Source organism: Nicotiana tabacum, chromosome 24 (assembly GCF_000715075.1).
Source record: "Nicotiana tabacum cultivar K326 chromosome 24, ASM71507v2, whole genome shotgun sequence".
NCBI lineage: Eukaryota > Viridiplantae > Streptophyta > Magnoliopsida > Solanales > Solanaceae > Nicotiana > Nicotiana tabacum.
The window spans coordinates 82,039,592-82,067,303 of NC_134103.1; the positions used below are offsets into that span (position 1 = coordinate 82,039,592).

Consider the following 27,712-nt stretch of genomic DNA (forward strand, 5'->3'; position numbering starts at 1 on the left):
GATGTAGTTTGAAGCCTCGACTAAGTTCGTATGGTAGTTTGGGACATGTTGGAATAATTGGTTAAGGTCCCGAGGGTCTCAGGTGGATTTCGGAAGGTAAACGGAATGGATTTCGGACAAAGAGTGCTAGAAATTTCTGTTGCAGAAATTTCGTACGTGGAGCCAACTTTGGAAGCTTATATCTCGCAATTCATAAGGAATCAGAAAATGTTCAAAACATAAAAGTTGTATTCGTTTGATTATAGGTTCCCGAAAGTTAAGCTATGCATTGTTTGGACATTTGTAGAGAAAGTTATGATGGATTGAATGAAGGCTGGTAGAGCAGTTTCGCCAGAAATTCTGATGCATGCAGCCGACTTTGGGAGCTTATATCTCGCAATGCATAAGGAATCAGAAAAATTGCAAAACATGAATGTTGTAGTCGGTGGATTCTAGTTTCCATAAAGTTAAACCATTTATCATTTGGACATTTGTACATAAAGTTATGATCAATTGAAGTAAGACTGGTAGAGCTGTTTCTAATGGACTTTTAGTGACGGAAAATGGACTTTTAGTGACGGATTGGCAGAAACTTAAGGATCAAAAATGGTCATTTCATTTATTTCATTTTGAATTTTTGGAGCACGGTTCTTGGGCGAATTTTGGGCGAGTTTCACGGGAAAATATTGGGGTAAGTGTTCCTTATCCTATATTGATTATATTTCATGATTCCATACTTATTTACGTCATGAATCCGTGAATTTATAGAAGAAAAATCAAGATTTTTGCAAAATCCTCCAAAAACGAAAATTTAAGATTTGGAGGTCGAGTTGTTATCGGATTTTGGTAAAATTGGTATGGGTGGACTCGTAATTGAATGGGTTGTCGGATTTTATAAGTTTTGCCGGATTCCGAGATATGGGCCCCACGGGCAAATTTTGAGCTAATTTTGGATTTTAATGAAAATATAATATTTTCTTATGAAATTGATTACTATAATTTTTGTTGACTGTATCGAATTAATTATAACTAGATACGAGTCGATCGGAGTCAGAAAATCGAGGAAAAAGCATAATATTTGATTAAATTGGAGCAAGTCGAGGTAAGTGACTTGTCTAACCTTGTGTGGGAGAAATTTTCCCTAGGATTGGTATTGATGTGATTATTGAAATATGTTGAAAGTCATGTGCACGAGATGACGAGTGTGTACACGGGCTAAATTGCGAAAGATTATATTTTAAAATTGTGTAGATCACTGTTGCGCATTTATTAAATTATTTTATCTTGTTATATTTTTCATCATTGATCTGAGATATATACTTCAAATTTATTTGATCTTTTCTTACTAATTGTTTTACCTGTTTAGTTGAAACTTGGTTTCTTTTATTCTATGCATTATTTGAAGTTTAAATTAAATATTATTAATATGAAGTATTTGACATTTTTAAACTTGATATTGAAGCAACATAGTAAAGATTCTGAAATATTATTTTCCTAAATTATTTACTCCTGAATATTTTTATACTCATTGTGAGGGAGCCGTGCGCTCTTTATTGTGGAAAACTATTATTGATGATTTATTTTGGCATGAGCCGTGAGCTCTTTATTGTGGAAAAATATTGTTGTTGAATTATTTTGGCAAGTTAAATTATTTGAGCACTTGAGGTACAAATTGTGATATATTGTGATATTGATACGCATGCGGTGGTATAAGGTCTGAGTGTTGAAACGCATGCGGTGAGATAAGGGTGGCTTGATACGCGTGGCTAGTAGGGAAACTACTAGAAGTCATGTGGTGTGATAAGAGTGGCTAAAACGCGAGATGCTATTTCGGAAAAAAATATTTTCTTTAAATAAATTGTGAAGGCTCCCGCGGTGATATAAGAAAATGAGATATTGTGAATTTATTTATGATTTGGGACTACGAGGCGGTACCTCGGGAGTGCCCTTGTTGATATTGATTTATGGCCATAGTTGATTTCGATCAATTGTTGTGATTTTCATAAAGTTGAAGGAAATTCTATTTTGATTCCACGAGATATTATTTGTAATTATTTGATGTCATTAAATGTGACATACTATTTGATTCATTTCCAATGTCATTTTATTTTACTACATTGATAAACATTTTACCATGCCATTATTATATTCCAGTAGGGCCTCACCTGACCTCGTCACTACTCTACCGAGGTTAGGCTTGGCACTTACTGGGTACCGCTGTGGTGTACTCATACTATGCTTCTGCACATCTTTTTGTGCAGACCCAGGTACATTTTACCAGCCTAGACGTCAGTGAGTTACTTGCGCACGGAGATTTCGAGGTATATCTGCCAGCGTCCGCAGACTCCGGAGTCCCCTTCTATCATTTTATATTGCTTCCTTATATTTTATTTAGACCTTGACATATAGAGACATTGAGAATAAATTCTTAGAAGCTTGTGACTTATTTCTACCGGGTTTTGGGAGTTGAAATTGTTTGAATTGTAGTTTATTTATTTCAGATATTTATTATTATTCCGCATTGATAGGCTTACCTAGTCTTAGAGACTATGTGCCATCACGACATCCTACGGAGGGAATTTGGGGTCGTGACATCGGAATTCCAAACGGACATCGACAACATCAAAGTCTACTTCAAACCAAACTTATGAAATTCTTAAAACTTTAAAATGCCAACATTCCATAATAAGCGCCGAAATGCTCCCGGGGTGATCCGATACTCGACCCGAACATATGCCCAAGTTCGAAATCATCATACGAACCTATTGGAACCTTTAAATCGTGATTCTGAGGTCGTTTACTCAAAAGTCAAATCTTAGCTAATTCTTCCAACTTAAAGCTTCCGAAATTAGAATTTTCTTTCTAAATCAATCCTGAAATTCCCGAAATTCAATTCCGATCACACATACAAGTCATAATACCTGAAGTGAAGCTACTCAAGGCCTCAAACTGCCGAATGAAGCGCTAGGGCTCAAAACGACCAGTCGGATCGTTACACTACCCTTGAATAACTAACCCAATGTACTTAAAACTTGGTCTCCTATGAATGACTTGTGAATTCAGCTTGTGAGATTGGAGTGTGTAAAATAAAATTTTTAGTTGAGGTATCTAAATGAAAAATTATGATAACTTTAGAGACTGCCAAAAGTTATTTTTCTTGCAAAAGCGTCCAAACGAAAGTTTTTTCAAAAATTCAAAACTTAGAAAACTTGAGTTTACAAAAAATATTTTTTTTTCAAAACTCAAACAAAGGTGATTTCGTGAATATATATATACAAATGACCTATTGATAAAGTAGTGAACGAAAAATCAACGTCACACTTTAATTAACTTTGTCGTTTACTAAATTTCTGGACCAGCTGTTCCCCATAAAATTTTCAAATTTCAAATTCCTTCCTAAAAAATTGAATGTATAAAAATAAATCTCCACCCTTGTTAAAAATAGAAAATACATCCGAACCGTAAATTCACTATCCGTTACAGCTCATCCCGTCCCTTTCTTTACAAACCCTAAAAGCGTTTCAAAAAATCTATAACCTCACTATAAAAACAAACCCTTTCCCCTGTCCCTACATTTATCTCTCTCTTTAATTTTTGACTCTTCTCTGCTGCCTCCTATTTCTGAGATCTACACATTTTTTTTCAAATTTTTGCATCTTTTTCAGATCTCAGTTTCAAAAATGCGTGAAATCCTTCACATTCAAGGTGGACAATGCGGCAACCAAATCGGTGCCAAGTTCTGGGAAGTTGTTTGTGCCGAACACGGAATTGATTCCACCGGCCGTTACAACGGCGATTCAGATCTCCAGCTTGAGAGAATCAATGTTTATTACAATGAGGCAACCTGTGGAAGGTTTGTTCCTAGGGCTGTTCTTATGGATCTGGAACCTGGTACCATGGACAGTATCAGATCTGGTCCGTACGGTCAGATCTTTAGGCCTGATAACTTCGTTTTTGGTCAGTCTGGTGCTGGTAACAATTGGGCTAAAGGACATTACACTGAAGGCGCTGAATTGATTGATTCTGTCCTTGATGTTGTTCGTAAGGAAGCGGAAAACTGTGACTGCCTTCAAGGTTTGTGTTTCTACCATTCTCTTTGGCATTTTGTCAAATTTTATTTGCTTGTGTTTTATTTTTTTGTTATAGATCCGTGCATTTCTGAGGCTTTTGTTGATATTTCCGCCGCCAGTTTTCAGGATTCTCTTAGGCATTTTTTCAAACATGCTGTTTGAATATTTATTTTTGATATAGATGCGTGAGTTTTGAGGCATTTTTGTTAATGTTTTTGGTGTTTTGATTTTTTTTTATATTAGGATTTCAAGTGTGCCATTCATTGGGTGGAGGAACGGGATCTGGAATGGGAACGCTTCTGATATCAAAGATCAGAGAAGAATATCCCGATAGAATGATGCTTACGTTCTCAGTTTTCCCATCGCCTAAGGTATCTGACACTGTTGTTGAGCCTTATAATGCTACCTTGTCGGTGCATCAATTGGTTGAAAATGCCGATGAATGTATGGTCCTTGATAATGAAGCTTTATATGACATCTGCTTCAGAACGCTCAAGCTTACGACCCCCAGCTGTAAGTCATTTTACCATTTTCATTGCATTGCTCTTTACCACCTGATCAGTTGATTTATAACTTATTATTTAACTGTTTCTTTTTTTTTTTTAATCTGAATTGAGCAGTTGGAGATTTGAATCATTTGATATCAGCTACAATGTCTGGTGTCACATGTTGTTTGCGTTTCCCTGGGCAATTGAACTCTGATCTTAGAAAATTAGCTGTGAATCTGATCCCATTCCCTAGGCTCCATTTCTTCATGGTTGGTTTCGCACCACTGACTTCACGTGGTTCTCAGCAATACCGAGCTTTGACAGTTCCTGAACTTACCCAGCAAATGTGGGATGCCAAGAACATGATGTGCGCAGCTGACCCTCGCCACGGAAGATACTTGACAGCCTCTGCTATGTTCAGGGGTAAAATGAGTACCAAAGAGGTGGACGAGCAAATGCTCAATGTGCAGAACAAGAATTCGTCCTACTTCGTCGAGTGGATTCCAAACAACGTAAAATCAACTGTTTGTGATATCCCACCGACTGGACTTAAGATGGCATCTACCTTCATCGGTAACTCGACATCCATTCAGGAGATGTTTAGGCGTGTGAGTGAGCAGTTCACTGCTATGTTCAGGAGAAAAGCTTTCTTGCATTGGTACACTGGTGAAGGAATGGACGAGATGGAGTTCACCGAGGCAGAAAGTAACATGAATGATTTGGTTTCGGAGTATCAGCAGTACCAGGATGCTACTGCTGATGAGGAGGGAGATTACTATGAGGAAGATGAAGAGGATCTTAATGAAGCTTAATTTGAATGTATGAACCAAGCACCACAATTTCCAGTTGATGGTCCTTTGGCATTGACAACGGCAATGGAAAGTAGTAGTCTTTGATAGCTATAATATGCTATCATGTAATTTTCTTGTTAGCTTCTAAGACAATCTGCAGTATTGTAATAGTACTTGTTTCTGTTGGTTGTGTTTAATCGTACTTATCTTGGTTTTATGATGATGAAGTATTGCTCTATTACATTGCTGGTTTTCTGCTGTCTTGTTCTGTTTCATGTTTTATGTGTTTATATGTGCTTTTCGCTGTCGGTAGCAATAACTTGTTCCCAATGTTTGGTTTGCAGTTACAATAGGTATTTCCATAGTTCTCTAATTCATCTGCATTTAGGCCACATTGTGTTTGTCTAAATTGGTTGGGGCTCACTTGTGTGATAAGCTAAGGCAAGCTGTTGAATCAATTTAGTTGTCTACTGAAGCTGTTTTGTGAGATTTATAGTTTACTCGATGTAACTACAATCTAGTTGCCGAACCCTAACTTGCTTGGTGTCCGTTGCCGAACCTCTCATATGATCGAAACCGACTCCCTTCAGGTCCCGCCGCCGCAGAAACCACCTCCGTCCGATGATGCCACCGATCTGGACTAGGCAGTGAAGTTGAGGAAGAAGCGAAGGGATGGAAAAAGTGCTCCGCTGCAACCACTCACGTCTATACAACGAGTTGATATTGGCAGACTTGTAGAGAAGAATGGAGATGACTTTCAGAGCATGTTCATGGACACGAAACTCAATAAGATGCAGCACTCTGTAGCAACATTAGAGAAACTCTGCAAAAGATATCACATGTACCAGAATAAAAATCTATTACTTGTTGGTAGTTGAAGACTATCCCGGATGATTTACATGGCAATATGGTACTAGCTAGATACAGGACTTTGGAGGGTCACTCATTAATCAGGGCTAATCTGGCAGAGCTGTGCATTGGTCGGTTTTGTACGGCTTTGAAAGATTTCGGTTCGGTAGTTTTTTTTTCTTTTTTTCTTTCTAAAATGTTATACCAATACCATATGTAGATAAGTTACGTATGGTTTGGTTATTCACTTATCGATTTTGGTTTGTGCCGTTTGTTAAAAAAAAACTACAATCTAGTTGTATTTTATAATCTGCTATTCACTTTACTCATCTATAGATAATTCTTATTTAATTTTATTTGCAATTTTTACTTAAAAATTTAATCTTAACTGATGGAATGATTCTAAGGAAATCAACTCAGCATAAAGGGAATATGTCCCCTTGATTTCTAATGAAATCCAACTTATGGTGTTATCAAATTATGATTTTATTAATGGCGATTATTGGCGAAGGTCCAGTAATCAAATTTTATGACAGGAATCAACTTTTGCGCGATTAATATGCTAAATGTAGTTCATGTGCTACAAAAAAATTAAGGCCTAGTTATGGTACAAAAATTCTGCCACCATACAGCTCTTTTCATCTGCATTTTTGACCCTTGAAATAGGAGTAGTTCATATGCTACATTTTAAATTGGTAAACTTATTCCCAAGAACTCTTGGCTAGATTTAACATTTTGCATACATGAAAAAAGATCTTATAGGTCAATCTATCTTATGTCAGCATCAACTGATTTATTTTAAAATTTAGTTTAACACAAACTGTTTAGCATAAAAAGAATTAAGTAAAAGATTTGTTTTACAAATTTAGCATTCGATAATTTAGATTACATAAGGTCAGTTCTGAAATATCATAGTAATATTTTTATGTGATCTCATTCACCACAAAGACTCAGAAAAAAGCAAGAAAAGATAAGTGATACCTCAAACCTTAAAAAGAGTGGTACAATAACAAATGTAAAGAGACTAATATGAAAATTCACCTATATTTATTGTTAAAATAGCACGGGCTAGCCAGTTTTCGGACTGGTAATTAAAAAATAGTCAGCGTTTGTAAAATTATTAAAAAATAACTACTCCACTTCTTTGCTACAACACGAAAAGTTCCAGTATAATATACTGAAGATTGAAACACCTGTGTATGAACTTCCAGCATATTATGCTGGAACTCCATATACGGAACGTTCCAGCATAATATACTAGAGATTGAAGCACCTGTATATGAACTTCCAGCATATTATATTAGAAATCCAGCACTTTATGAAATTCCAGCATGTTACGCTGGAAGTTAACATGTAAAAAATTCGAACTCCAGTATATTATGCAGAAATATTTTATGGATTTTGAACAGTGTTTTTGTTCAAATTTATCTTTACATGAAAAGTGGTTAAATTTCTATTACTTTTGAAACATTGACTATTTTTCAATTATCAATCGTAAAATTGGCTATTTTTGAATTTCACCCATATTTATAACAATAAATTACTCTTTTGTTATTTTACCGCCCTTTTGTATTTTACCACTTTTCGAATAGTCCCGCGCTTATTGTCATCTCCTCCACGTTCTCCCCTTCTTTCCCTCCTTCCTATTCACAACTCTAACAAATATATGCACTTTCCCTCCCAAATTCTTCTCACATTTCCTTTCCCCAATCTCTGCATTTTAGAATCTGCAGAAAGTGAAAATGGCGAAGCAAAGCAAATCAAGAAGAGCTGAAATCATAGGCAAAGGCAAAGTTACTCCTGTCCAAATTGCTTTCATCGTCGACCGTTACCTTTCTGATAACCATTTCTCTGAAACCCGCTCCACTTTTCGCTCCGAAGCTTCACATCTACTCTCTAAATCTCCCATCCATGAGGTGCCCGTTCACATTTTTCGCACATTTCTCTATGGGTTTAAGTTATATACTTTGACACTTAATTTTTTGTTTTGTTTTTTGCACTATCAAGTAATTTTAACCTATGATTGCATGTTCTTACCATTTTCCCCAGATTACTTATTAGTTATAGTTATTAAGAGATTTAACTTAATTATCCAATAATTGACCTGATTGTGTAAATAATTTTACACCATTGTACAAAGCTTAAACTCTATTAAATATAGTGTTAGATGTACATTTTAGATTCCATACTTTCAATATAGAACCCATGAATCAACGATTTTTTTTTTCTTTCTGTTTTATGATTTTTTGAACAGGCGCCGAGGAGTTTATTGAGTTTAGGAGCAATGTTGGATGAGTACATAAGATTGAAAGAGCAGAAAGTGTTTTTAGAGCAAGAGAAAATGCAGGTTCAGAATTTGCTAAGGGGGATGCAAGGTGTTATGAACATTTATAATGCAAGTGCAAAGGTGACACCACCTCCCTCAATTCCTGCTTCTTCATTGCCCAAATCAGCAGGTTTCAATTCTGTCTGTTTATTTCTATTTTTAACTGTCCTCCCCAAAGCATAATATATATACTTGCTTATCTGTTTGTTAGTATATTTGTCTCAATAGTGTTATAGTAGTTTGCTTAACAGTCGTGAGCTAGTTGCTCCAAGATTTTGCCTACAATGTTTGCATCCAACAAAAATAATTTTTTTTCAGATTGTTGAGTACTATATAATTTGTTGAGCTTCAAGGTCACAGACTGTGAGATTTTTCAACATATACACACATGGCAAACACTTATCTGGTCCCAAATTTCCTACTATGGCATCACCTGAGCAAGCATGATATTATAATAACTTTATAAGACATAAATCATTGAGATGTTAGGATATGCCACCTTGAGTCTCAAATTCCCAATTTGGCATCACATTATAGGCGCACTTATTATATGTTTCCTATTGTCTTTGTATTAAGCTTGTATCAGTAGCTGCCACCTCATATCTAGGCTGAAATGTCTATGGTGGTAATACATTTATGACTGATGAAACTTAAGTTTGGGTTTCTTCTTCTTTTAACTATTTCACTCAACCAGAGTTTAATTTCAACACAAAGAAGTCTTTGTTTTATGTACACTGATGTGATAGTCAAATTAGTCCATTGCAATAATAGGCCGTAGATTTTTTATCTGATGTCTTACTCACTGAATTTGGCTCCTCAATAAAGTTCAGCGCTATTGTATTGTTGTTGTGGAGTGGACATATATTCACAAATAAAGGTGCAGGCCCTTGAAGAAAAGATTGGGATATAGCACCATAATTGAATTCACATCATTCCTAGGATTAATCCATTGCTTTTTCCCCCTGAAAGATGTGCTATTCCATGTTATGAATGCCATTATTATTCGTTAACTGCAATAATCAGGAAACAATCAATTCCTTAGATCCATAGTATTACATGCTTTCTAGCACCGACTTCTATTGTTATAAAATTTATCAGGTTGTTGTTCTGGTTCAGCTCTTATGTCAGCATCAATGCCTTCCAACACTGCCGTAGATGCCATGAAATTTTCTTCTCCAAACTCCATCCCAACAACTTCAAAAAGAAAAGGGTCCAAGGATGTTTCATATGCTTCCACAGCTGCCAAGAAATCTCGTACTCGATCACCCACCAATCAGTACAACAATGTTGTGAAGAACTCTGTGGTTCAGTTATCAGATCCCATTGATGAACCAAACAAGTCACCAGTCCAAGGATCTAACATTGACAAGTGTTTGTTGAACCAACCCATTCAGTCCCTTGTAACTAATTCTTCTGGTCCTAAGACACCTCCAATAGCATCTTCATCCCAAATTGACAAACCTATCTCTCCACCAGAAATGTGTTCAACAGCAACTTTCAGCAAAGAATCTACTCCCTCTCATCTAATGTCGACTAACCGCATGATAATCTCTTCAGAGACAATTCAAGTGACCCCCACCAAACAAATAGCATACTATTCCATAGAAAGAAATCACTGTGTTTCGGCTTCCTCGCCAGTTAAAGCAAACCTGAAGAGGCCTGTGAAGAGAGATCAAGTAAAAGGTAGGCTGAATTTTGATGCCTCAGATATTCCAAGTAGTTCAGAGATGCCACAAATTCCTGACATGATTTCAACATCCGAGTCTGAGAAGGAAGGAGATATTTTTGACTTGGATTTTCCTAACTTAGATGCTCTGGGTGCAAATTTTAGTTTTTCTGAACTGCTGCGTGATTTTGACATTGATGGACAAGGGATTGATTATTCTTGCCAGGACAAACTGGACTTTTCTCCATATTCATTTTCAGGGTAAAAATTCTTGCTTTTTTGTCATGAAGAAAAATTTCTTGTTTGCATCCTTCATATAGTGCCATCTTATGTTTAATGCACAGGTCACCATATGAGTCTGGAAATGTAAAAAATGATGCAAACCAAGTTACATCACAGATTTCATCGACAGTTACTGAAGTCTTTTCAGAGAAAGATACAAGTTTACTAGGTAAAAGGGAATTCTTGACTATGCAATTGGATGTGATCTTCTTTTCTGCGAAAGTGATGTTAATGGTTTTCAAATTTGTCATTGATTGTTCAGGTTCAGATACCGTGAAAACTGTGAAATCTGTAACCAAGCGTATCCAACTTGCAAGTCCTGGTAAGTGGTAGTTGCTTCACTTTTGGTGTTACTTTTTATTTCAACAAATAGCTAATAGAGGCCACAAGACTAATCGATTCTGTTTCTTTATCGTCTTTGCAGTTAAGAGTAACAGAAGCTCAAGAGATTAGAACTCGTGTGCAAGAAATTGACTAAATTCTTTGACGGATGGATATGGAAGCTGACATGCTAGAATCATCACATCTGACTTGATTCATGAAACCCAATAGAATGACCTTTTTAAGATGAACTATTCTTTTATTGCTAAAATATAAGATGGATTTGAGTCAAAGAGAAGCTTCTAGGTACATTTTGTTTGTTTGATGCACTAAAATATCTATTGTACATGACTCGCATCTCATCAGATGAAATCAAACTCAGGCAAGGTACTTTTCCAGCTTCTCAATTTCTTCTGTGCTTCCAATAAAAATAGGCGTTCGCTGATGTATCTGCAACAAAGAAAAGTAATTAGGGTCCTATGGACTCATGAAACAAATACACTATTATGTTACTTGAACCGTTTTTATCATTATTTTACATCATCTAGAATCAAGTGCAAATTCAATCTTCAACTATATTGCTGTTAAAAAATCTGAAGTTTCCCTCTCTTTGAATAGAGGTTCTCAAATTTACCTGCTCAGGCATGATTTCCAGTATCCTTTGGGTGCCATCTGTTGCTTTGCCACCGGCTTGTTCTATGATATAGCTCATTGGAGCACACTCATACAAGAGCCTCAAGTTCCCATTCTTGGCATTCTTGTTCTTAGGATTACCATAAATACCGCCATACAACAACATTCTGTGGATTTCACCTACAAGACAACCAATGTAACGGCCTGAATATGGCTTGCCATTCGGACCTGGTTGTCTTAAGTGGTCAAGATAATTCTGTAATTTCTCATCCCATAGATCATAATTTCCCTCATTAAAGGAATAGATTCTTCCAGCCTTTGGTATTTTGATATCTTCATGTGTCAAAACAAATTCTCCATATGCTGGATCTAGAGTAAATGCATATACTCCATTTCCTACTGAAAGTGTGAAGACCACTGAACTTGAATAAAGACAGTATCCTGCTGCTACTAAATTGCTCCCTGGCTGGCAAACACTAACTATACACTTTTCCCTGGCTTGGTCAATCTGAAAATCCAAGAATTTGGATCATGAGATGCAAATTAAATTGAAAGCTCCATATGTTAAGTAACAACACTTGTTTTTCCGTGTGATTCACGTTTCTTGTTAGATGTCAGTAGAAAATATAAAGAACTTTTTGTGCTTTTCATAAAAAAAAGAGGCAGTTCGGTATACAAAACATTCCTCGTTCACGCAGGGTCTGGGGAAGAGCTGCACCCACAGTGGTGTGACGTAGACAACTTACTCTAATGCAAGCATTAGTGACGGCTTCCACGGCTTGAACCTGTGACCTATAGGTCACACGGAGACAACTTTACCATTACTCCAGAAGGCCTCCCCTTCAACTTTTGTGCTTTTCATAATTAGTTCTAATTTTTTATATATAATATAGAGCTGAGATTGAGTTTAAATGGAGCGACATGGACAATGATGATTCGTACAGCCGACCCCAACTTGCTTGGGATTGAGGCATAGTTGTTATACTTAAGTTTCATGTTAAAATTGTGAGAGAATTACCGTTGAATCATCATCCATATCTACAAGGCATTGTTGATCTGGACCATAAATACTTAAGTTTCATGTTAAAATTGTGAGAGAATTACCGTTGAATCATCATCCATATCTACAAGGCATTGTTGATCTGGACCATAAATTCCAAATATTGATCCAGTGGTTAAGGCAATATCAATGTTAGCAGATCCATCAATGGGGTCAAACACTACAATATAATTTCCAGAATAAGTTTCTTCAACTGCAACTGGTACATCTTCTTCCTCTGATGCTATAATTCCTGTCCTCCCACTTGATCTTAGACAATTGCAGAACAACTACAGCAACTCAACCAGCATTTTCAGTGCACTAAATTCACAATAATCTAATTCTTGGGAGGTAAAAAAGCAAACTAACCTCATTGGATATAACATCAAGTTTTTTCTGATCTTCACCTTGGATATTAACAGTGCCTTGAGCTCCAGTAAGGTTAACAATACTTGACCTTTGTAAAAGCGAAGCAATTTGCTTACAGGCTAACGATATGCTCGAAAGAACTATGGCTAATTCTGCATCTATATTTCCTTCTTGTTCTTGCCGCAACAGCCATGTTGTTAAGTTTATCATTTCATATCGGTTTATAGGCTTCTTGATCTGTGCTGGGGCTGTTTTTGCTCCTTCCACGCCCACTGCTTCGCAGCGACTTCTGGAATTGGAATTAGAACTGAAATTGTCATTATTTAGCTGTTGTGATCTCTTGATATTGGTGGGAAGGAGATGGAAATTAGGAGAGAGACGAGAAATGGAAGAGCTTGAGAATTTGGTGTTCCAAGTAAATCTTGGAATAGCTTCAGCCATTTCTTTCTTCTCTTGTCTCTCTGAATTGACTATTGGATTGCCAGCTTATCTTTTCCTTTTTGACTATTGTGTGAACATGATTTGTCATTAGAAATATCTAAAGTTCCAAAAGTAAAGAGCAACTTGCTTTAGATATGCGGCTGAAAATTCAAGGGATGAAAATGGTGTCCCTACAATCCCAACAGAAAGGTGATTTCACTTCTAAATTCTTTTATTGCAAAGGGAAGAATGTATTCTTTGGACTTAAAAAGGAAACTTCAGAAAATCAAAGGTCGTTAAAGGAGAGGATAATTCTCAACACAATAATGGAATTTTCATGTTTTTATGGTCGTAATGCATATTTCAATGAAGAAGCAATAGTAGAAGTTCCATCATTTGAAAGCTCATATTCTTTAACATTGCCATTACAGCCAAAATTTGGGAAACACTTCTTAGCCTATTGGAAAGACAACGTTAGAGCAATGGTAAAATTATCTCCGTGTGACCTATAGGTCAGGGCTTTGAGCCATGGAAGCAACCACTAATGTTTGCATTAGAGTAAACTGTCTACATCATTTACCCCTTAGGTTGCGGCCCTTCCCTGAACCCTGCGTGAATGCGAAATGCTTTGTACACGAGGCTGCCCTTTTACTTCTTAACCTATTGAACATATTATCACTATCCGAAGCCCATTTCTTGAGGAACCACTTTGGGGTACTCAAAACTAAGTTTGTAAAAGTAATTGGCCCGTTAAGAAGAAAATATATGACATATGAACACCTTTCCAATTTTTATAGTGAATTGAATCACTGCATAGCTTTTCAAGAGCCTATAATTATTCAGGAATTTGTGCCAAGACTTGTAAAAAGAGTTTCTTTGAATTTATATACAGATTTACAGCTCTTCATGTGTTTTGATGCTTACAATATTAAAGAGGGTGAAAGAGTCACTAAGACAAGTACTTCTCCAATTTTTCAACTTCTTCTGTGCTTCCAATATACAATGGAACGCGTTGGTGTATCTGCAACAATAGAAACAAAAGAAACCAAATTAACTACTACTAACATATTTTTCTTGTCAGCAGCAAATGTAACAGTTAGTTTATTCTCACCTCAACTGGTTGAATATCAAGAATTCTTTGTTGGCCATCTGATCCTTTGCCACCAGCTTGTTCTACAATAAAGCTCATGGGCGCGCACTCATACAAAAGTCTCAACTTCCCGTTCCTGCTCTTCTTGTCTCTCGGATAACCATATATACCACCATATAAAAGTGTCCTATGAAAATCACCAACTAAACTGCCAATGTACCTAGCCGAGTAAGGCTTACAATTAGGACCGGGTTCCTTCAAGTGATCAATGTATTCCTTCAACCTGTCATCCCACAGCTGATAGTTTCCTTCATTGAACGCATACATCTTTCCAGCTTTTGGTATTTGGATGTTTTCTTGAGTTAGAATGAATTCTCCAAACATTGGATCCAAGGTGAAAGAAAAGACTCCTTTTCCCAACGTGAGCACGAAAATCACAGAGCTCGAGTACATGCAGTAGCCTGCTGCTAAAAGGTTATTCCCTGGTTGGCACACATTCACTATGCACCTTTGCTCCACATTGTCAAGCTGCAATTTTGGACATGTATTCGATTGTTAACTAACTATTTTGATGATCGTTCTAACACAATTCGTAACTAAATAGATGAAAATAACTATAGGACAAAGTATCTAGCAGATATAACATAAATTTGAGACTAAACCACATTGTCACCAATAAAACCTGGATGTTATGAGCTATTTTTATGGAAGATATATGTAGGTAGTCCAGTTAGTACCGTGGTAGTATCTTCAAGATCAACGAGGCTGAGGCAATCATCATTTGGACTGTATATTCCGAAGATAGAGCCAGTAGATACAGCAGCATCAATATTTGATGATCCATCAAGAGGATCAAATACGACAATGTAGTTTCCATAGTAACTCTCCTCTACTGCCACTGGTACGTCTTCTTCCTCTGACGCTATAATCCCTGTCCGTCCATTTGACCTTAGACAATTAGAGAATACCTGTTCAAACAATTAACATCAACCTTCAGTTACCTAGCCTCAATAATACTCATCTATAACTAAATAATACTAACCATAAATTTGTTCCTTGACAACTAGTGCATCTTTGTTTGGGCACAATCTGTAAGCTTGTTCAAAGGTACTGGGAAGAGGGATTCATTGTGACACAAGTTGTAACCACATTAATAGCAAGTTCACTTATTACACCTAATTATTACTCCCTTTTTAAGCATGAACAGAACACTGGTCCATCTTTGACATATCAATCTCATTTTCTTCATGTGAAGAGATAATAATTCTCTGTCATTCTTCTGAGGTCAAATAAATTTGGATCACAAAAGTTGGTTTTCTATTCTTTGAATTCCAGGAAAACTTGAAATTTAGTTTAATGTTTGACCTTACACTGGATGTTAATCAATACCACACTTTCAAAGCAACAGAGGATAATCTTATTGATTTGGAGGTAGTGAAAGTCCTAGTTCCCATTGAGGATTGCACAAGAGAGGTAACTGGTACGACGGTTTACCCCTCAGTAGGCCTATTTGGCACAAACTCGAATTAGTAAAGTGGATGGTTTAAAAAAAAAGCAAAATACAAGAATGTGTTATGAACCTCGTTAGAGACAACATCAAGCTTCTTCTGATCCTCTCCTTGAACATTAACAGCACCTTGACCTCCAATAAGTTTGGAAATGCCAGCTCTCTGAACTAGTGAAGCAATCTGCTTACAAGCCATAGAAATACTTGAAATAACAATTGTAAGTTCAGACTCAATAACCCCATCTTGTTCTTGCTTCAACAACCAGCTAGTTAAAGTCTGCAGCTTATATCCATTCTGTTTCTTGGTTTTTATAGCCTCTGCTGCACTACTCTTAATGACCATGCACCTCACTCCCCCATCTCCACACCTTCTTTTTCTACTGTTTTTGGTGTACAAAAATGAAGTCTTTTTGTGTAGAGTGAATAGTTGAAAAAGAGATAGGCGAGAAATGGAATGAGAACTAGAGAAGCTAAAGTTTGAAGTTGGCGCTGTGGTAGTTGAAACCGCCATTGGTAATTTTGCTTTACTTTTGATTTTGGCTTAGTGATTTGTGATCACAAAAATTTCTTTCTCATCCTTTACTACAACAACTATCTTCCAAGTCAAAACTAATACTACTGTATCTGTATGTATGAATATTGGATATTCATTCTGTCTATATTTTGTTTCACTACTCACTAGTTAAACTTACAATCTTTAATCAAACTAAAAGACTTACTACTAAACATTAATCTTAATTTCAATTAATTATATTGGTCTCCTTTATCGCCTATTAAAATACTTATGTTATTATACTCCATCCTTTTTGTTTTATAGACAATGTGATATTAATCATGCTATGACATTTTGGTGGCTATAAAAAATATATCATTAAAGGTAAAATAAAAAATTTAATGTTAATTTTTTTTAAGTACAGGAAAATATTCTTTTTGAAAAAGAAAAGGAAGAAAATACAATATAAAATTGAAGCTAACGAGTAATATACTTTGTAATTGATTATTGTGGTACTGTTTGTTATTCTCTTAATTTGGCGCTGGCAAATGTGGGATGTAAGTGTAAGGCTGGTAATTAAGAGGGTCCCACTTATCCTGGCATTCGCGGTTAAGCTTTTGAGCTGAGTTCAGAATTCACATCTCTCTGATCTTAGGCTGCAGAATAAATCCAATAACTTGGGTTTTTGGACACCGTTATCCCAATCTTACAATGGTCCATGACAAACTTCTACGCCTTATGTATTGGCGACGGTCTATTCGTGTAGGGTTGTACTGTTTTCAGTTCGAACTATATACATAAATATATACACGATCGCAAAGCTGAGGCGGGAGAAAAAGTGTAATTCTCCGATGCTGAACATGCTCTGATCCGAAGGTAAACTTTGGACACATCGCACATGCGATCGACAGCTTTTGGATCGAAGGAGAAGCTAGGGTTTAAAAGGAGATGCTTAAAGCGTTTAACTTTGACCATTCGACACCGAGTGATACGGTTTCTCGCTAAATAAAACCGATTGATCTAGCCATAAGCAGGTTGAAGAGAGCTCTAACAGGCCTTGAAGGACCGAACCCACGTATGTGGCTACGTTGTCACAAGAATAACAAGTGTATATATACGCTATATTTAGTTAACTTAAAATTTTGAACTCCCCTCTTATCCTGTCTAATAATTATGTAATTGGATTTTCTAAAGAATTCATTGACAAACCGGGAGAATAGAAATAGACGTGTAGACCATACTTTGAGAATCTGAATCTAGATTGGGTTTATTTCAATTATTTTAACTCTTTTCTTTGCCCGTACATCATAAATAGTAGTAATACTTATTCAATGAGTTTAAGTTATAATATTCATCGTCAATATACTTTTTGTTTCACACAATCAAGTCAAGTGGTTCCAATTGTGAGTTTATAGACAAGTTGTTTAGCTTTTTCACCCACGCGAAAACTTCCCCAAGACATTAACAAAAAGAAAAATGTAATATGTAGGTGATGTTATGAACTTCCTTTTGAAGACATTACAAGGAAATCTTAATGTACTATTTATTTTAATTATTTTTTATGAGTAAAGAATTTACTCATTTTATTCATTTAAGGCCATCCCATCATACTTTAACTCTTTTCAACTAAAAGGTAATCTATTCTATTTAGAATTGGTTATGAAATTTTATATCATTACCTTAGTTGCTTTTGTTTGTGATATATGCCATTATGATTAAACTTACATAACTTATAAGCATATCATCTAAATTTTAGAGTATTCCTTTTGAAGCCTTAATAATAAGAAAAATATCACGGCAATAGATAATCTAGTTTAATGGCGAATAGAAACCATGAAAATGACCAGACTTTTGGAAAATCACATGCTGACAAAAGGGCGAGGAGACGCGAATTATATAGACTGATGCCACCTAATAAAAAAGAGGCCATTTTGGCATGACGGCGTGCAAATCGAGCTGAATTGAAAAGACGACGGTCTACTGAATCTTCAATTAGTGTTGATGCAGCTAACGCATCATCCACTAACGCAGCTAATGTTTCTACAAACCAAATTTCTCTTATTATAAATGACCCATTGCCTTTTTCAAGGAAAAGAACAGGCATGACTAAAAATCACGGTTTGTATAAACTACATCTATTGAGAACAATAGTGATTACCTTTTTTCTGGGTTAATAATCTACTCAATACTAGAGTTTTCATATGCAGGGAATGTTTTCACAGATGCTGGTTGTTCGAGTAGTATGCAAGCAGCAAATACTTATGTTAAATTAAAAGAAGTACCAAAATGCCAATTTTGTGGAGCAAAAAATTTGAATATGAACTGCCTGCATTCTGTTGTGGTAACGGTTCTATTCAACTAATTTTACATGAAATGCCAACAGAGTTAAGAAACCATTATCTGGAAAATAGTGAGGAATCAAAATATTTTCGAACTTACATTAGAACATACAATAACATATTTGCGTTCACATCCCTTGGTAGAGCTAGCAAAAAGAAATAATGGTATCTATACATTCCGTGTTCAAGGGCAAATGTATCATTTCGTAAATGACTTGATACCAACTGATCAAAAAGGAAAAAACCTTGAGTTATACTTCTTTGATAGTGAAAATGAAGTGAGAAATCGAATGGCATGTTCAAACAAACTGAATGAAGATATTGTAAAACGTTTGATGAATATACTAAAAATTAATCCATACTCAATGTTTTTGAAATCTTTAATAAATATTCCGCAATTATCTAATTTTTACATTGATCTTAAGAGTGATGCTGGTTTAGATCAACGAGTATACAACTTACCAATTGTATCAGAAGTTGCAGGTATATGAGTCGAACAAGATATCAATAATTTTATTCCTGCACCACATATCCGTATATATACGAAAAGTGATAGAAGTCAGCTGGTTAATTATTATTATGGTTGTTATGATCCATTGCAATATCCATTATTGTTCCCTCACGGTCAAAATGGATGGCATTGTGATATTAAGAAAATTAAGCATTCTACTGGTAAATCAACAACGCGAATATACTGTGAACATGAACAATTACCTAGTGTAATGAATATGTGTTCAATTGATGGATTACTCGATATGGAAGCTGAGGTTATGAAAAACGAAAACGAAAAAGAGACAATGTTTCTTGTCGTGAATATTATTGTTACAAACTTCAAATAAGAGATGATGAAAATATACTTTTACATGCTGGAAGATTATTCCAACAATATATTGTGGATGAATGGATAAAAATTGAAATCCAAAGATTAGACTTTGCTTCTTTTAATCAGGATTTATTCAGAGTTGATGTATTAAGCGGGCTTTTAGATATTCTACGATGTGGGAAAAGAGAAGCTTCACAGGTTGGAAAATAAAGAATACTCTCACTTAGCTTTACAGGAGGCCCAAGAGATATGCGTCGAAGGTATATGGATGCTATTGCATTAGTGTAACGCTTTGGAAACCAGATATATTTTTGACAATGACGTGTAATCCTTCTTGGCCTGAAATAAAAGAAAACCTTCTAACGATAGATGAAACACAAAATAGACCTGATTTAGTTAGTCGAGTATTTCGAGCAAAACTAGAAGAGTTGAAAAAGGATATTCTCAAAACACAAATATTTGGTAAAGTCGCAGCATTTATGTATACAGTGGAATTCCAAAAATGGGGACTTCCACATGCTCATTTTCTTATAATACTTGATGAAAAATATAAATTACTAACTCCTGAAGCATATGACCGATTTATATGTGCTGAATTAACGGATAAAAAAAAAAATCCTACACTATATTCACTTGTTATAGATCACATGATGCACGGTCCATGCGGAGAATTAAATCCAACAAATTCTTGTATGAAAAAAAAGGTCACTATAAATTTAAGTATCCAAAAGAGTTTGCAGAACAAACAACTAAATGAAAAAATTCGTATTCAATTTATAGAAGACGAAACACGGGTAAGAAAGTGCAAATAAGAGGACACTTTCTTGATAATTCATGGGTTGTTCCTTATAATCCATATTTACTTTGTAAGTTCAACTGCCATATGAATGTAGAGATTTGCTATGATATTAAAGTTGTTAAGTACATTTATAAGTATATTTGCAAATGATATGATAAAATTGCATTTCATATACATGCTAATGATACAAACATAGAAATAGATGAAATAAAGGAATACCAATCTGCTAGGTGGGTGTCACCACCTGAGGCAGCATGGTGTATATTTGCTTTCCCTATTAGTGAAATGTTTCCAAATGTATATCATCTTCAGCTACATCTTGATGGACAACAACTTGTTTCTTTCAAGAATACAGACAAACATAATATATTATAAGTATTAAAACTTGTAGGTGAAATTAGTTTACTAAAATGTCCTTCAAAATTTGAATGACCAAATTACCCTATAACTAATATTAAAATTACCTCCCATTAAATGATATTTTGTACATTAATGAAAGTAATAATTTCAATAATGGATGTTGTCATACATATAAGAGAAATTGATGTCTCTTTATATGATTAATTACAACTAATTACAAATTAATTATTCACAAAAGAATATTAACAGTAGCTAAATACAACTTATACGTAGCCCTTTACGTTATTTGAGTGCATGTTTAAGTCTTTTGTTTAAAGTGTCAACTTTAGATCTTTGGGGGTCAAAGTATAGTTTTCAGCAGGTCTTGTAACTAGGGCAAGCACAAGTATTGTCCACCGTCCAAAATAAAACGTGAGTTCTTAAAACTTCTTATTAGTAAAATGTTCCAAAAAAATTATTGGACCTTTTTACCCTATTAAAAATCATATTAACTGTACATTAATATTGTACAGAAAGGTAAAAATACTCATAACTATGACAATGTTGTTGAGCTTCTCCTACTTCATTCCCATACGAATGAGTTTACAATACACAATGTATTCGGTTCTTTTGGGATTTGTATTAGTTGTTTGTTGGGATTTAATGCACAATGTATGTGGTTCTCAATATTGGAATGGTATATAGTATTCTTCGGAATCCAAACGAGATATGTAAAAACTGAAAATGAGGGTACCGAAAAGAAGAGCTCTAGCCTCCCGTGGCCAAGTCAGTTTTAAAGCAAATTATAAGGTTCAAATTGATCAATTCATATGAAGCCATGAAGTGCTCTAGCCTCGTGTCTTTTTGCTTCTACCATCCCTAGTCTAATTTTAATCAGTTAATATCTAATGAGGCAAAAGTAAAAATTGATTTCAGACGGGCTACGTTAATATCTTATTCTAGCTTGGTGAGTTCCATCTTTGTGCTCTTTGGAGATTTTAATTTTCATGTTTTACGATTCTTTGTGAGTTTTATCAAGTTGATTTGTATTTTTGTATTTTATCTCGCCAAGTATTATTAGGCACAAAAATACTTTGTCTTTGTGAGGCTTCTTTGCTCCGAAGCCTACATCTTGACATACTATTCTATTGATTCAGTGATGGTATAAGGTAGATGACAAATTTATCTCTAATTTAATCTTGGAATTTTTAAGTTTGCTTTGCATTTAAAGAAAAACATATCACAGTACATAGTACAACTTGAAATCTAATAGATGTATCAATCCTGACACTACTAGAAAACTATCTAAAACTGTCCAGAAATACCGATCAAAATCGGTCGGAAAATTGAAAAAATCGACCGATTTTCGACCGACTTTAATCAGTCGAAATTGGGCTGATCGATAATAAATAGCGATCGAAAAGAAAAAATTACAGCGTGCAACCCGCTCTCACAATATATTCACATTCAATTCTGTTGCAGCGTGCAACCCACTCTCACAATATATTCATTTTTAATCAAGTTTGTTGCGGCGTGCAACCCGATCCTCCAATATGGACTCTTAATAAGTTTGTTGCAGCGTGCAACCCGATCCTCCAATATAGACTTTTAATAAGTCTGTTGCGGCGTGCAACCCGATCCTCCAATATATTCATTATAATCAATTCTTATAGAAGGAATTTCCCCAATAAATGCAACAATTAATATAAAATTATAAGACAACAAGCATACAATAATTATGATTTATTCATGAAACAGACAATGTCAAATAGCAAATTATTATAGAAATCAGGGAGAAAATAGGCAGTTTAATATTTAATATGCTAAATGTCAAATAACAATTAAGACACATAATTCAAGTAGCATGTAACAATTAATGCAGGAATTCAAGAATTAATATTTGGCAAAGAATAGGAGAGAAACAATTATTATAATAATTAATTCATGATTTAAAACAATTTATGATTTTTCAAGTAATTATGCAAACAATTAATTTGACGACATATAGACACTCGTCACCTCGCCTATACGTCGTTCACATGCATTTCACATAACAAATAATTTAAAGGTTCTATTCCCTCAAGTCAAGGTTAACCACGATACTTACTTCGCTTTGCAAATTCCAATCAATTATTCAATCACAAATTTTTCTTTTAAATTTGCCTTCGAAAGCTTCAAATCTATTCACAAACAGTTCGATATATTCAATACGAATCATAGGAATTAATTCCATATGAATTTACAAATTTTTTGGATAAAAATCCGAAATTCATTAAAATATTCGGCAGTGGGACCCACATCTCAAATTCCGGAAAAACTCACGAAATTCGAACACCCGTTCCGATACGATTTCAACCATACAAAATTTGTCCGATTCCGATATCAATTGGACCTTCAAATCTTAATTTTTCGCTTTTGGAAAATTTTACAAAAATTCCAATTTCTTCCATCTAAATCCGAAATAAATGAGAAATATAGGCTTAGATTTATGAAATACAATCACAATATGATAAAGAACACTTACCCAATTCGAAATCGTGAAAAACTCCTTTGAAATCTCCCCTAAGCCGAGTTATAATTGAGGGTTTGTGAAAAATAGAAAAAATCCCGTTTTGGTTCTGTTTTAAGTCACAGGGGTCAGGCCTTCTTCGCGTTCGCGAAGGGCCTGTCGCGTTCGTGATGAGTAGCAGCCTGTGGCTTTTGCGTTCGCGAGTCCTCCTTCGCGTTCGCGAAGGCTCCCCCCCGGCCTTCGCGTTCGCCAGGCATAGCTCACGTTCGCGATGAAGGAATGATCAACCCTCCCCCAGGTGTTCCTAACACTACGCGTTCGCGAGGAGCTGATCGCGTTCGCGAAGGGTAATGCCCCCATCGCTTCGCGTTCGCGACCAAGCCTTCACGTTCGCGAAGAAGAAAACTTCAGTTGCCCAGTTTACTCTTTGCGTTCGCGAGAGTACCTTCGCGAACGCGAAGAAGGACATGCCAGAACACTTGTTGCAGCAAAATACCAGATTTTCAAAGTCCAAAACATCCCGTAGCCTATCCGAAACTCACCCGAGCCCTCGGGGCTCCAAACCAAACATGCACACAAGTCCTAAAACATCATACAAACTTGCTCGCGCGATCAAATCGCCATAACACCTGGAACTACGAATCGGACACCAAATCAAAGAAAGTTTTCAAGAAAACTTTAAAACTTATATTTTTACAATCGGACGTCCGAATCACGTCAAATCAACTCTGATTCTCACCAAATTCAGCAGACAAGTCATAAATATTATAGTGGACCTATACCGGGCTCCGAAACTAAAATACGGACCCGAGGTCAATAAATCCAACATCAGTAATTTCTTAGAAATCATTAACCTTTCAAGCTTTTAATTTTTCATCAAAATTTCATATCTCGGGCTAGGGACCTCGGAATTTGATTCCGGACATACGCCCAAGTCCCAAATCACGATACGGACCTATCAGAATTGTCAAAACACCGATCCGGGTCCGTTTGCTCAAAATGTTGACCAAAATCATCTTAGTTGAGTTTTAAAGCTCTAATTCACATTTTAATTCATTTTTCACGTAAAACACTTTTCGGAAAATTATACGGACTGTGCACGCAAGTCGAAGAATGAGAAATGGTGCTTTTCGAGGTCTTAAAAAATATAATTACTTATTAAATTTAAAGATGACATTTTGGGTCATCACATTTGATTTAGCTATGAATATTGTTGTTTAACGTTGACTTAACCTTAATTATAATTCACTAATATATGATTATTTCTTCAATTCTATAATTAATTACTTAATTGTTTGGCCAGCAGTTAGATTTTATTTACTATCTATGTTCTGCTTGGGAAAGCTATGTTTAGATTAGAGAAGAATTGAAGAGAGCATGATCTTAACTCTTAGGGTGGGGTGGGTGGGTGGGATTTGTGGTTAGGATAGGAATATACCTAGTCACCGTGCTTAATTAAATATCGTAATCTTAATGCATTGTTGATAGATTGATTCTATAGGAATATAGGCGTTAATCTATTTTGAATAGGCGAGTAGTACTTCAGGAGAAGGCTATGAAAGCAATTATCGATTAATTAGAAACCATGAGTGAATTGTATGAAAGGGATAGTTAACTAGAACACAATAAGAATGGTGAATCAATCACAACCCTGGAATATTTGTCTCTACTGAATACACAACAACCATTTTACTACTTAATAATTTAGTTACTGCTTAGAATTATAGCTTAGTATAATCACATTCTTGAACTCAAATTTGGCTTGACTGAATAACAATCTTGGTGACTTTAGTGGGTAGTTGATACAAGTCTCTGTAGGTTCGATACTCGACTTATCATTTTATTACTTGTACGATCACGTATACTAGCATGTGCGTTTAGGAGCAACAAGTTTTTGGCGTCGTTGCCGGGGACTTGAATATTGACTACTTTCTAGTTTTTGCTTTCATTATTTATTTCGTCAAGTCTAACGTTACTTGATTGTTGCTCTGATCTCAGGAACTTTGATTGAATGCGCAGAGTCAGAAGCCAGGACCGACCTCAAGGCTTTGACCCCGAACCTAAGAGAACATTTCATAGGAGGTTGAGGGAAGTAAAGGACACGAATAATATTTAGGCACTCGTTCAATTTCATGTGAACATAGCAGAGGAACATATGGTTGTTCAGGAGGTGGCAATGCCAGCATTGCTAATGTCACCTCCAACATAGTGAAGCCCAGAATCACTGGGCACTTTGAGCTAAAACAGAGCATGATCCAGCTACTTCATGCGAATGGGCAGTTTATGGGTCTTCCACATGAGGATCCACAATAGCATATCCTGAACTTCTTGGAGATTAATGATACTTATATCAATAACGGGGTCACTCCAGACTATGTGAGGCTCATACTTTTTCCATTCTCTCTGTTGGGCGAAGAAAAGCGATGGCTGGAGGCAGAACCAACTAATTCTATTACATCATGGAATGATGTGGCAAGGAAATTTCTGGCAAGGTTCTTCCCTTCAGGTAAAACTGCAAAGATCAGAAGTGAGATAGTTGCCTTCAAACAGAAAGTGGGAGAGTCTTTATACTCAGCTTGGGAGAGGTTAAAGGGGCTACTCAGAGACTGTCCTCATCACAATCAGACAAACGAAGTATTAGCTCACACTTTTATAGAAGGGCTCCATCCTGAAACAAAAATTGTGGTAGATGTTGTAGCTGGAGGTCAAGTGTTGGAGAAAAGCTTTGGCAAGATATATGAATTATTGAACAAATTCTCCAAAAGCAAGAGGATTGGCAAGGAGAAATGGGAAGACACACGGTACAAAAATCTGCGGGGGTTCTCGAGTTAGATATCGTCTCGGCATTATCAGCGCAGATTTCTATACTAACCAACCAAGCCAATCAGATGACCATGGTTATTAACAAGCAACAAGCTCAACCAGTGCAGCATGTTCAAATGTTTTGTGAAGTATGTAGAGAGGGTCACACAAGCGACTTATGCCAAGTTAATCCAGAGTCTATCTACTTTGTGGGTTATGCAAATAGGGGCCAGACAAATCAATATGGGAACACTTACAATCCCAACTGGAGGAACTACCCAAACTTCTCTTGGGGTGAAAATCGAGGTGCTCAAAATCAATACCAACCACAAGCACCTCAACAACAATGTAGACCACCTAAGGACGAACAACATGCAAACTCAACAAGTCACCTTGAGGAAATGATGAAGAAATTGATGGTTGATCAGCAAGCCCAAGCAACATCAATGAGAAATTTGGAGCGCCAAGTGGGACAACTTGCCAATGCCCAAAATACTAGACCAGTTGGAGCTCTTCCAAGTGACACTGGAGCTAATCCTAAGGCATCCATTAATGTCGTGTCATTGAGGAATGAGAGACAATTAGAAGATGTAACGACCCGGCCGGTCGTTTCGAGAGTTATAGCCCCATTTCCCGGTCAGTATTAGTATTTTTAATTATACAATTAAAATATGCACAGTTTGGAAATCGAACCAGGGTCTGTACGGTAGTAAGATACTATTCTACCACTAGACCATTGGTACAAACGGCGGTACAAATTTAGCACGACAAGGAATCAAAGAAGTATAATTTTTCCTAACAGTTCCATAGCCTCCCGAAGATAAGTACAGACATCTCCGCACTGATCCGCGAGATTCTAATAAAATTGCTTGTGACTCACGACACCTATGAACCTAGAGCTCTCATACCAACTTGTCATGACCCAAACTCCCTCCGTATAACGTCGTGACAACACCTAGTCTCTACGACTAGGTAAGCCTAACAAATTGCGGAAATATAACAAAAACGAAAGTAAAACTTGACAACTAACAACAGTGGATAACTAAATAACTAATAACAATACCGCTCGGCATGTGCAATAACCAATACTATCTAATACACAGTCTTCCCAAAATCCAGAACATCGTAAGTCACAAGCTACAGAAGGAAACTAGTATCTCTATACACCAAAGTCTAACAAAAGAAGTACGGAAGGTAAATGACATAGGAGAGAATAGAGGGGGACTTCGAGGTCTGCGGACGCGTCAAATGTACCTTGAAGTATCCGTACAAAAGCAAGCACTCTCAACTATTAGCGGGGCTGATAAGGAGCACATGGATCTGCACACAAAAATATGTGCAGAAGAGTAGCATGAGTACACCACAACGGTACCCAATAAGTGCCAAGCCTAACCTCGGTAGAGTAGTGACGAGGTCAGGTCAGGCCCACTGGTATATAATAAATAAAGCAGGAAATTATAACAGTATAATAAAAGACTGGAATTTAACAAAAAGAAAACACAACGATATAACAATGCAACACACATGGATAAACAACAGGGGATCTCCCGAGATACCGTCTCGTAGTCCCAAAATAAATATGCAGGGAGAACTCCCAAGGTACCGCCTCGTAGTCTCAAAAGTAAATATACATGGATAACTCCCGAGGAACTGCCTTGTAGTCTCAAAAGTAAATATATATGGAGAACTTCCAAGGAACCGCCTCGTAATCTCAAAAGTAAATGTGCAGGGAGAACTCCCGAGGAACCGCCTCGTAGTCTCAAAAATAAATATGCAGG

At 36.2% G+C, this 27,712-nt stretch overlaps 4 protein-coding genes and 1 non-coding gene across 5 annotated transcripts; 2 read left to right on the plus strand and 3 right to left on the minus strand.

Moving 5' to 3' along the window:
- The first annotated feature begins 3,524 nt into the window (after nucleotides 1–3,524).
- Nucleotides 3,525–5,569, plus strand: LOC107784542 (tubulin beta-2 chain). Its single transcript, XM_016605691.2, has 3 exons — nucleotides 3,525–4,053; nucleotides 4,293–4,562; nucleotides 4,670–5,569. Exons 1-3 carry the CDS (start codon nucleotides 3,660–3,662, stop codon nucleotides 5,347–5,349), a joined length of 1,344 nt encoding a protein of 447 aa, XP_016461177.1. The 5' UTR covers nucleotides 3,525–3,659; the 3' UTR covers nucleotides 5,350–5,569.
- A 2,246-nt stretch (nucleotides 5,570–7,815) lies between these two features.
- Nucleotides 7,816–11,170, plus strand: LOC107784540 (uncharacterized). Its single transcript, XM_075248381.1, has 6 exons — nucleotides 7,816–8,093; nucleotides 8,432–8,633; nucleotides 9,620–10,430; nucleotides 10,514–10,620; nucleotides 10,714–10,773; nucleotides 10,876–11,170. Exons 1-6 carry the CDS (start codon nucleotides 7,920–7,922, stop codon nucleotides 10,902–10,904), a joined length of 1,383 nt encoding a protein of 460 aa, XP_075104482.1. The 5' UTR covers nucleotides 7,816–7,919; the 3' UTR covers nucleotides 10,905–11,170.
- Nucleotides 11,011–13,348, minus strand: LOC107784541 (fructose-1,6-bisphosphatase, chloroplastic). The gene is made up of 4 exons (XM_075248382.1): nucleotides 12,814–13,348; nucleotides 12,510–12,734; nucleotides 11,407–11,913; nucleotides 11,011–11,222 (listed from the first exon to the last, which is right to left on the minus strand). The coding sequence occupies exons 1-4, from the start codon at nucleotides 13,252–13,254 to the stop codon at nucleotides 11,151–11,153; spliced, it is 1,245 nt and encodes a 414-aa protein (XP_075104483.1). The 5' UTR covers nucleotides 13,255–13,348; the 3' UTR covers nucleotides 11,011–11,150.
- Nucleotides 13,349–14,079: 731 nt separating this feature from the next.
- LOC107784539 (fructose-1,6-bisphosphatase, chloroplastic) lies at nucleotides 14,080–16,487 on the minus strand. The gene is made up of 4 exons (XM_016605688.2): nucleotides 15,904–16,487; nucleotides 15,061–15,291; nucleotides 14,345–14,851; nucleotides 14,080–14,254 (listed from the first exon to the last, which is right to left on the minus strand). Exons 1-4 carry the CDS (start codon nucleotides 16,339–16,341, stop codon nucleotides 14,183–14,185), a joined length of 1,248 nt encoding a protein of 415 aa, XP_016461174.1. The 5' UTR covers nucleotides 16,342–16,487; the 3' UTR covers nucleotides 14,080–14,182.
- Nucleotides 16,488–25,649: 9,162 nt separating this feature from the next.
- LOC142178653 (small nucleolar RNA R71) lies at nucleotides 25,650–25,754 on the minus strand. The gene has a single exon (XR_012706923.1). It is a non-coding gene; the product is annotated as a small nucleolar RNA R71 (small nucleolar RNA).
- Between the last annotated feature and the right edge of the window lie 1,958 nt (nucleotides 25,755–27,712).

What these genes read in the sequence shown, in the direction of transcription:
- LOC107784539 (XM_016605688.2), bottom strand. Translation starts at nt 16,341, where the DNA reads ATGGCGGTTTCAACTACCACAGCGCCAACTTCAAACTTTAGCTTCTCT. An exon ending in ATCTTGAAGATACTACCACG is followed by an intron (nt 14,852 to 15,060) that starts GTACTAACTGGA and finishes CCAAAATTGCAG; the next exon opens with CTTGACAATGTGGAGCAAAG. An exon ending in TTGATATTCAACCAGTTGAG is followed by an intron (nt 14,255 to 14,344) that starts GTGAGAATAAAC and finishes CTATTGTTGCAG; the next exon opens with ATACACCAACGCGTTCCATT.
- LOC107784541 (XM_075248382.1), bottom strand. Translation starts at nt 13,254, where the DNA reads ATGGCTGAAGCTATTCCAAGATTTACTTGGAACACCAAATTCTCAAGC. An exon ending in TTGATGTTATATCCAATGAG is followed by an intron (nt 12,735 to 12,813) that starts GTTAGTTTGCTT and finishes GAGTTGCTGTAG; the next exon opens with TTGTTCTGCAATTGTCTAAG. An exon ending in ATATGGATGATGATTCAACG is followed by an intron (nt 11,914 to 12,509) that starts GTAATTCTCTCA and finishes TTGGATTTTCAG; the next exon opens with ATTGACCAAGCCAGGGAAAA.
- LOC107784540 (XM_075248381.1), top strand. Translation starts at nt 7,920, where the DNA reads ATGGCGAAGCAAAGCAAATCAAGAAGAGCTGAAATCATAGGCAAAGGC. An exon ending in TCTCCATATTCATTTTCAGG is followed by an intron (nt 10,431 to 10,513) that starts GTAAAAATTCTT and finishes TTTAATGCACAG; the next exon opens with GTCACCATATGAGTCTGGAA. An exon ending in TATCCAACTTGCAAGTCCTG is followed by an intron (nt 10,774 to 10,875) that starts GTAAGTGGTAGT and finishes TCGTCTTTGCAG; the next exon opens with TTAAGAGTAACAGAAGCTCA.
- LOC107784542 (XM_016605691.2), top strand. Translation starts at nt 3,660, where the DNA reads ATGCGTGAAATCCTTCACATTCAAGGTGGACAATGCGGCAACCAAATC. An exon ending in AAACTGTGACTGCCTTCAAG is followed by an intron (nt 4,054 to 4,292) that starts GTTTGTGTTTCT and finishes TTTTTATATTAG; the next exon opens with GATTTCAAGTGTGCCATTCA. An exon ending in CAAGCTTACGACCCCCAGCT is followed by an intron (nt 4,563 to 4,669) that starts GTAAGTCATTTT and finishes TGAATTGAGCAG; the next exon opens with TTGGAGATTTGAATCATTTG.